This window comes from Nansenia antarctica, assembly GCF_963989245.1.
Source record: "Nansenia antarctica genome assembly, chromosome: 8".
Classification (NCBI taxonomy): domain Eukaryota; kingdom Metazoa; phylum Chordata; class Actinopteri; order Argentiniformes; family Microstomatidae; genus Nansenia; species Nansenia antarctica.
The window spans coordinates 22,578,089-22,588,508 of NC_137678.1; the positions used below are offsets into that span (position 1 = coordinate 22,578,089).

The 10,420-nt window shown below is 43.5% G+C and overlaps 1 protein-coding gene across 1 annotated transcript; it reads right to left on the reverse strand.

The window, feature by feature from the left end:
- Positions 1–309: 309 nt before the first annotated feature.
- On the reverse strand, positions 310–8,712 carry LOC308164027 (nuclear pore complex protein Nup50-like; the record flags this gene model as incomplete). Its single annotated transcript, XM_080538192.1, has 7 exons — positions 310–509; positions 1,798–1,916; positions 2,484–2,568; positions 4,742–5,518; positions 7,302–7,503; positions 8,128–8,211; positions 8,644–8,712. 7 exons carry the CDS (start codon positions 8,710–8,712, stop codon positions 310–312), a joined length of 1,536 nt encoding a protein of 511 aa, XP_080394318.1.
- Between the last annotated feature and the right edge of the window lie 1,708 nt (positions 8,713–10,420).

The following is a 10,420-nucleotide window of genomic DNA, read 5'->3' on the forward strand; positions in this document are numbered from 1 at the left end:
AAAAAACCGCCATGAGTTCACCATGTGACCATGAGGCTGGGCAGGTCCAGGCCAAGCCTGTATCATCAGGAGACACAGGGAGTCGGGCGGGACAGGACAGGGAGGGACGGGACAGGGAGGGACAGGACAGGGAGGGCTAGGACAGGGAGGGCTAGGACAGGGAGACAGGGAGGGGTCTAAGATGGGGGTATATGGGGGGGGGGGATTGGTTAAAATATCATGGCCTGGACTGGGCTGTGGTGGTGGTGGTGGGTCTTCAGAAGTCTGAGCAGGGTGGAGGGAGGGAGGGAGGGAGGGGCAGAGGGAACTTTAACCCTTCTTCTCCTGGAGGATGCTGAGAAGCTGGTCGGCGTCCTCGGTGGTTTTGACCCGGATGAGCATGGGGACGGGGCTGGTGGGGTTCTTGTCGTCCACGGGCGGGTTGGGCACGCACACCACCATCACGTTGTTCTTGCCCATCCGGGAGCAGGGCATGGAGGTCTGCACCATGATGTTCAGCAGGATGTTTCCTGATGGGAACCACAGAGAAAAGGTCGTTGTTAAAATAATAATAATACATTAGACTTATATAGCGCTTTTCTAGACACTCAGACGCTTTACAAACTGAAAAGATCGAATAGTAAAATAAAAAGAAACAAAAAAATGAATAAAAGAAAGTATAGGAGTCTAATTAATTTTTAGATTACTAAATCTAAATCTAAGTCTTTGTAGGACAATCTACTCTGTATACTGCTACTATATCTAGATTTAGCATTAGATTTAAGCATTCTCTCTCTCCCTCCCTCTCCCATACACACCAGTTGGAGCCGAGCGACAACTAGATGTGAAGACATCTGTCAGAAACCGAGCAACGTTGTGGAGGAATGAGACTGCAAATATTGTGTGCGGTAGTACCGCTTTACGGCCACTAGGGGGACAGGGAGAGTGTTTTGTAACACCCTCACGTAAAGCACAGCAGCAGCCAGAGGACAAGGACGAGTTAAGGATCGATCAGGAGGGATCTCCAACGCAGCGTTAGAGACTTCCAAACCCAGGCAACAGAGATGATGTGTAGGGCGATGTGAACAGGCAGGTAAACATTCATTTTTAGAAGCCCTGAAACCCCTGGAGAAGAAAGCAGTTTGCTGTCGAAACGTTTTGTCAGTAAATGATTGCGTCGGAGTAAAAGTTTGGCAGCTTCTAACATGACCTTAATCCTTCAGTGAGTATTATGGTCACTCTTTGCCAAAACCATTGTTTAAGCTGCTCTAACAGGCTTACGGCAATGTTACAGTGTGTACACGTTAGATTTGGATGACTATTGACAATACAGATCTAAAACACTGTCAGTCACCAGCTTAGGCTTTAAAAATGTGGTGGTCTAGTGGATAGTGAGCTGGACTACACAGGTTGTGAGTTCAAATCCCGCCTGAAACACCATCACTAGTGTGCCCTTGAGTAAGGCACTGAGCCCTCAGTTACTCCAGGGGGAATGTCCCTGTAATTAGTCAATTGTAATTGTAAATCGCTTTGGATTAAAAGCGTCAAAAATCTAATCTAAAAAATAAAAATAAATACATGTTGTAAATAAAATAAAATTTAAGCAAATTTTTCTGAGTGGGGCAGTGCCACTCATACTTTTCCTTTTATTGACAGATACAGTAGAGATTTTGACAGGAAGGATGGGTGAGAGAGAGAGAGGAGGGATGACATGTCAGGCAGGATATGTCCGCAGCCAGAATCGAACCGGGAACCCTGCGGTTACGTGGTCGACGATTAACCCGCTAAGCCCCCCCTAAATGTTGTAGATCAGCGTACCCAGGTTGGTGTCAGCGCGCACCAGCAGCTGTGTCTTCCCCTCTGCTGTGGTCTTCAGGTGCAGCGTGCCCACCCCCTTCTCCTTGAACTCACTCTCCTTTTTGTAGAACAGTTTGCACCTGGGAGAGAGAGAACAAATCTCAAAATCAGATGTCATTTTGAGATCAGTGTGAGCAGCACCATCAGTCCATCTGCCGACCGACACTGATTTCTGAATTCAGTACAAACATCAAATGTCATCACAATCAATCCTCCACACTGATGTTAAACGGACTAAAGACCTTATCGTTACAGTAGAATTTTCTTCCATTCATCTAATTAATTGCACATCAAAAATGTGGCAAAGCCATCTCTAATAATACATTCTAAATTCTACTATTTTAAATACAAATATTGAACCTTGTTTTTGAGAAAGCAACACAAACAGTGTAATAAAGGAGTAAATATTTACTGTGTGTTTAATTATTTGTTCTGACATCATTATGAACATTAACAAGTCAAATATTTATAAGACAGATGTTGATAAGATATTTATAGATAAGATGTTATTTAAAAGATAAATATTATAGATTGAATGTGTAAGATTTAGGAAACTTTTCAAGTCATCAATCATAACGGGACCATAAGCCAACACACTATCAAACCCAGAGTGACTGGACCATACACACTATCAAACCCAGACTGACTTTTTGGAATAGAAGGCGTCCTGCTCCTTGATCTCCTTGACCTCAGGTTTGGGAGGCTCCTCTGACTCCTCCTCCCCGTTCTCAGCTGCAGAGGAAGAGGCACGGTGATGTTAATATCACTACTGAACATACATCACTACATAATATCACTACTGAACATACATCACTACATAATATCACTACTGAACATACATCACTACATAATATCACTACTGAACATACATCACTACATAAATAATATCACTACTGAACATACATCACTACATAATATCACTACTGAACATACATCACTACATAAATAATATCACTACTGAACATACATCACTACATAATATCACTACTGAACATACATCACTACATAATATCACTACTGAACATACATCACTACATAATATCACTACTGAACATACATCACTATATAATATCACTACTGAACACATCACTACATAATATCACTACTGAACATACATCACTACATAAATAATATCACTACTGAACATACATCACTACATAATATCACTACTGAACACATCACTACATAATATCACTACTGAACATACATCACTACATAATATCACTACTGAACATACATCACTACATAATATCACTACTGAACATACATCACTACATAATATCACTACTGAACATACATCACTACATAATATCACTACTGAACATACATCACTACATAAATAATATCACTACTGAACATACATCACTACATAATATCACTACTGAACATACATCACTACATAATATCACTACTGAACACATCACTACATAATATCACTACTGAACACATCACTACATAATATCACTACTGAACATACATCACTACATAATATCACTACTGAACACATCACTACATAATATCACTACTGAACATACATCACTACATAATATCACTACTGAACATACATCACTACATAATATCACTACTGAACACATCACTACATAATATCACTACTGAACATACATCACTACATAATATCACTACTGAACATACATCACTACATAAATAATATCACTACTGAACATACATCACTACATAAATAATATCACTACTGAACATACATCACTACATAATATCACTACTGAACACATCACTACATAATATCACTACTGAACACATCACTACATAAATAATATCACTACTGAACATACATCACTACATAAATAATATCACTACTGAACATACATCACTATATAATATCACTACTGAACATACATCACTACATAGCCTAATATAATACATACATATTACGTACGGATGACCCTGCAATAGCCTTTCACAAACTGGCATTCTGAGCAAGTTTACCATGTCAATAAATGTTTTATATATTATTGTTTTTTTATATAACTACATTTTGTAAAGCTTTCATTCGTGTCCATATCTCAGTGCGTCCCGTCCTTGGTGGGTAATGATTCTGGACCATGGATCCAGGTCATAGGTTCTGTTTCAGCTGATTTACTTCCAGACATATTTCGGCTGATGTTTCACACCAGTTATTTTAGCCAGTTAATCTTTTACTGTTTACTGCCTAACTTTCCTCAAAGCACGATACTTATTTATTCTATTTTAATTTCAAGCAAATCCTTCAGATTAACCTACATAATCCTCTGTATCTTTGCTATTTCTTATTGTTACAAAAATTCCACTGCATACAGGTGTAATCACACACAGCGTTCATTAGTGCAATTCATTATCTTCAAACATATCACTAACAACATTAGCTAATTGGCAATATGCAGACTACCATTGTATTCATTTTGCTCAGCAGTTATATACTAAGCTCAGTTATTGCGTACATTACTTAATTTGAATATGAGCAAATGTTTCATATTAACAGTAGAATTGATAGGCATAATTAACTAACTGACATTGCAATTGTCTGTTATGATTATTTTTGTACATGTATTCCTAAATCTAGTACAAATACAAAATCTGTGAACTGACTTAGGTACTGCCTTCACATTTCTGAACAAGTCAAGATGTTTAACCTACAGTTCTGTAGCTGAAGTTAGTTGAAATGACTACTGGTATACCATGCCAAAATGAAAATAACATTTACACAGCAAACAGCAAACATGAATTAAGTGATGTACTGTGTTTGTGGGGACATTAGAAATGTGCTGATATAACAACGTATGGTAGAGAGTTCACTTCAAACTGCCCTAAACTCAACACATTAACCCCCCCTGCCCCATACCTGTAGTCTAAACTGAACACATGAACCCCCCCCTGCCCCGTAGCGTACCTGTAGTCTTGGCGGCAGCCTTGGTTTTCGCCCCGCTGAAGGAGAAGCTGGCGGAGGCGGGTGAGGCGGCGGAGCCCGGCGTCCCGAACAGAGAGGAGGCTGTGGAGGAGAAGGAGAAGCTGGGGGTGGGCACGCCCCCGGACCCCAGGGAGCCCAGCACCGCACTGTCCACCTTTTGGCCGAAGCTAAAGGATATGCCGGCGGGGACCGGAGTCTTCTCCGGGGCTGCGGCGCTGTCCTTGCCAAACGAGAACAAAGACGGGGGGGTGACGGCTGGCGTCGGTACTGTCGCCGTGACTACCGAGCCGCTGCCACCGCTACCGCTGGAGAACTGGGCTGCGACGCCGGTCGGCTGGAGCCCCCCTGCCCCCCCCTGCTTCTTCTCCCCCGGCGCCTTGCTCTTCTCCGAGCCGCCTCCTGCTGCTGCTGCAGAAGAGGCGCTGGCCCCCGCCCCCCCGGCCCCCCCACCTCCGGCCGAGGCTGAGCCTCCGTACTTCTTCTCGATGCTGGCCAGGTGCTGCTCATAGTCCCTGAAGATGGGGTTGAGGTCACACAGGGGGTTGCCGTTGACGTGCTTGGTGATCCAGTCCCGCACGGAGCAGTTGAGCGCCGTCAGCTGCCGGCTGTACTCCTTGTTGCCGCTGCTGCTGCTGCTGCTGCTGGTGGTGGTGGAGCTCTGAGCCAGGCTGGGGGCGGAGCCATTGGTCTGCTTGGCTGTGATGTCATCGGCAGATGCAGCGGCGGTGGTGGAGGATGGACCGCTGAATGTTAATGAACCTAAGAGATGGAGAGAGAGGAAGGGGAGGGGGGGGGTGAGAGAGAGAGGGAGTTTGACTCCTGCTGCACAGAGAGAGAAGCAGAAATACCTCAGAGGTAGCCTGGCTTGTGTTTAATAGTAGGGAAGGGGGAGAAGGGGGAGGAGGGCTGTGTGCCTATGCGGCTGTGACAGCACCCCTCCCCCACGGGTCCTCCTCGGCTGACTGGAGCACTGCAGCTCTGTCATTCTGCCCTCAAGCACCGTGCAGTGAAAGAGACGGGAGGCCACATCGGGTGCACACACACACACACACACACACACACACACACACACACACACACACACACACACTAATGCCAGATCCCCCCCCCACCCCCCGCTTCCCCACCCCAGCCTTCAACAATGGAAGATTTTCAACTCAATTACATATTAACAGTGGACCACCACTGGTAGCTGACATAAAATGAACATTCATTTTCAAAGGAGTGCGAGAGCCTCTATCCTCCATAAGGGTGGCTTAGAGTGAACTGAGCCTATATCCTCCATAAGGGTGGCTTAGAGTGAACTGAGCCTATATCCTACATAAGGGTGGCTTAGAGTGAACTGAGCCTATATCCTCCATAAGGGTGGCTTAGAGTGAACTGAGCCTATATCCTCCATAAGGGTGGCTTAGAGTGAACTGAGTGGGATAATAAACCAGGTGGCATTCTGCCTCCCACATGTGTAGGAAATCCCATCACTTCATGGTTTCCAATCCCATGAAGGAAAGCAACATGTGTGTGAATCCTGGTGAGGAGGGGGGGAGTTCTGGGAAAGACCATTACTATTAGGAATGCACAGACATTTCAGGAACCGAACGTATTTGGCAGAAAATAGCACAAAAAGCACATTCGGTGTTCGTCTGAATGTGGGGAAAGACCGAATGTTTACCGAACAGACAACAAGACGTTTATGACGTGATCAAACAGTGCAAGCAACCCATGCTGTTCTGTGAATGACATGAGCATTGACGGACGACTGCCTACTAACTAGTGCCTACTGCCAAGTCATATTACAGCAAACATGTCGGCAGTTTGGCATCTGTTCTCTGAACGACAACGAGCATCCGTTTTTGTGACTTCTAAGCTAAGCGATCACTAGAAACTGATGGGATCACAGTAGCCTATTTTACATCTTTCATGAAATGAGGAAATATTGCGTAACATTAAGTATATACAATTTCAAACACGTGATAATGATGGTGTTTGGTCATCATTATCATTTTACATTACCAAACATAGGCCTACAAGCATGAATAAAAAGCTATATTTATTTAATTTAAGCAATGGTAGAAAAAATGGCAATAAATAAATAAATTGCCCGTACGCACTTGTTTCCTTAGTTTGAGTGCATCCCTAATTACGATATACAGGCCTTTCTTTACTTAGATCTATTGTTTTTAATGTGCCAAAATGCCTAGAACCCTTTTCCTACTGCTTGGGATCCTCCTGAGACATCTACTACTCCCCTGTACTGTTTCCCCAGTGTCATAATGGAAGAAAAAAAAAAGATCTTCCTGCTTCTAGCACGACGACTGCCAATGGCCCCAGGCCTGAGCATAGATTACTTTTCCTGCTATGACTGGTGGATAGATGAATCACTTGCATAGTCAAACGTATTTGTTCTAAGTTGCTTTGGATAAAGGCGTCTGCTAGATGCTAAAAATGTAAATGTAAAATGCAATAATTTACCCATGAACCCCAATAAAAGTGTTACCATGCAGTTTACGACTCTCTGATGAGTGAAGCCTAAACTCTCCCTTACCTGGGGTGGTGGTGGCTGTAGCAGGGCTGGCAAAGCCACCAAAGGCAGGAGCGCCACTGTTTCCATTGGTCAGACCAGTAAGGCCTTTGAAACCGGTGCCGTTCCCAAACCCAGAAAAGGCTGTGACTCCACCTCCGGCAGACGGCGTTGTCAGGGCCAGAGAGAACCCTTTAAAGACTTTAAAAGCTCCTGCGCTGTCACCCTGGGGGCAAAGACAGGAAACTCATGGATTATTCAAGGTTGAACGAGATGATGTACAAGACAAAGGCATGTCAGAGTGTTGGCATGGAAGCATCGTCTGAATGAACTTGAGGTAACCCTGCCCTGCCTGGCGGCATGCACAGGGTTCCCACTACTTCTGAAACATCAAATTCAAGCACCTTTCAAGGACTTTCAAGACTCAATTCCCTCAAATCCCTCAAGGACCCAACACGGCATAGTTTGAGACAGATCTAGATGAGAATTTATATAATAAGAACTATCCGCTCACAGACAATAATTAAAAAGAGAGGCTTGAATGTGTGAACACTAGATGGTCTCTTGCCTTCTCTACCACAGCACAGCAAAACAAAACAATATACTGGTATTGTGAAATATGTGTCAAGTTAAGCAATACAGAGAAAAGGAGCTAAGTAAAACATTTTTGAATATATATATTTTTAGAGAGAGAGAGAAAGAGAGGGGGAATTCAAGCACTTTCAATGACCCGTCTATTTTCAAAAACTTTTAAGACCTTGATTTCTTTTTGTCAAATTCACAAACTTTCAAGGATTTCAAGGCCCCGTGGGAACCCTGCATGCATGTGTGATCGTTTCAGGGACATTACCTCTGCGCCGGGATTTCGACGTTTGGCCTTCTTGATTGGCCTGCTTTTCATCACATCGTCACTTGCGATTGAAAACATCCCTGCCTGAAGTACGCAGTGTAAAAAAAACAAAAGGAAATTACACTTCATGATCTTGACTTGATCCTCCATATATTTTCTGAATGTTGCCATGAAAACTGTTTGTCACACATGCATGTATGTTAGTATTCATTGTTATCTGCTGTGATGCTCAAACTTGGCGTCTGCATGACACCAGGGGAGGCTGGTGGAGCCAGCAATCAGAGGACATAGCTCATTGCAATGCATGGAATGAGGAATTCAAAGATGTGTCTGAGGCCGTTCCATGCATTGCAATGAGCCACATCCTTAAATGTCTACCTCCACTGCACCATATATCAAAAAGAGACCAGTGCCAATTAACCACGCCTGTCTTGAGAACGTGTGAGCAATAATGCAACCACACATCTCACAGCAGGGGGGCTCTGGAACTGTAGCAGAAGTCATCTTGCAACCCACCTCCTCCCCTTCATCTTCCTGATCCCAGTTCCTGTCAGTCAGCTCCTTGTCAGCGATCCTCTTTGCCATCACAACTCTTTGCTCTCTGGGAAAACAGCAGCACAAAAGCATTGTTTACAAGTCAACACTCATCATCGACAGTAAACAGTCGGTTTAATCTCTGATCAATTCATTCAACCGGTGTCCAATCTGACAACACTGGCCATGTCAATAGAACGGCGGGTTGTTTCCTGGCCTGTAAAAAGTAAAAGAAGTAAAGTTCGGAATTCGCACCAAGTGCGAACTCGAGTGGTCTCGAGGAATGTATGACGTGTGGACAATCAGGACTACAGATCATTAACGCACAATAGTCCCAATATGAGCTATTCATATTTCATACAATATCTCCTGCAAACGAGCCAAGCATATATAGCTAACAGTCGACAGTAAACGCAGTGTTTCCTCTATATGCATTTATTGGTGGCGGGCCGCCACGAATGAATTTCCTCCGCCACAAATTGATTCAGTCCACACAAAAAAAAAAAAAAAAAGTTCTTAAAATAAATAAATAAAATAAAGCTGATTAAAATATATCTGATCCTAGATCAGCGCTATAATGGATGTTGACTAAAAGTGCACCTAAATCCACGCCCATCTCTCTCTAACCGCTGATCCAAAATCAGATTAATGACATTAAACATTCAGTTGACGACGTGACACAAGGGCTCCTGATTGGTCTAAATGTGAACTGTGGTATTCTGTGTACAGGCCACCGTAGTGACATCAGGTCAGGTGGGCAGGTTACGACGAGACAACAAGAGACCGGTATTGTAGAGCTTACAGAGCGAGTTAAAATAAAGACACTACATTGAAATACAGAAGGACTCACGTGTATGTTTAATAGAATAACACGACATGGTGTCAGAAGTCCTGTAAGTGAGTGTTAAGAGTTAGATCGGCCGACAAGTGTAATTTGAGCTCGTGACGGTGAGAAGGGAGAAGAAAAGATGGATGCTAATGCTAACGCGGGAGCAGCTGCAGTCCAGGGGGGTATTCCATCAACGTCGCTAAAGGAAAATCCTGGCTTATTTTGGATAACTCTCGCGAGACTTGTCAGAATATGCCTGGATATTTTTAGGAACTCTCGCGAGACTTGTCAGACTAAACCTGGATTTTCTTTTAGCGATGTTGATGGAATACCCCCCAGAGAGCGGCGCCAGTTTCAAGTGCTACGTTCAGCATCCAGCCTCCGGATCAGCCTAGCATCTAAAAGATACAAAAAGCTGATCTAGCTAGCTAGGTGCACAAATAAGCTACAGCGGGAGAGCCATCAGCATCGGCTAGCTGTGGTGGTGTATCAGCAGACATTAGCAAGTCAAAAAACGATTCTTATGTGCCGTCACTTTAGCAACGACACAGTGTCAAGGGGAAAAGAAGAGGAAACGATTTTTTTATTGACAACGGAATTACATGCTGGAAAAACATGCAGACACAGACAATAAGAGACACACAGGAGAAGTACGGGAAAACAGGGCTGATGTGGGTGTCATCAAAGGTAAGAGTTTGTTTTCTTTAACTCAGCTGATACTCAGCTGTTTACCGAATGCTCCATCTGACTGTGATTTTACTTCTGTAATTATTGTAATTCGTATTATATTATAGCTGATTATCTTTGTGTGTGTGTATGTGACTGTCAGTCACAAGTTTATATTCTGTATTTTCATATATTTTTTTTGGGCCATCCTCTAGTTTTGGCTGAAATTACGTCGTTGTTTTGACCGCTGCGCGCGCGGTCAGG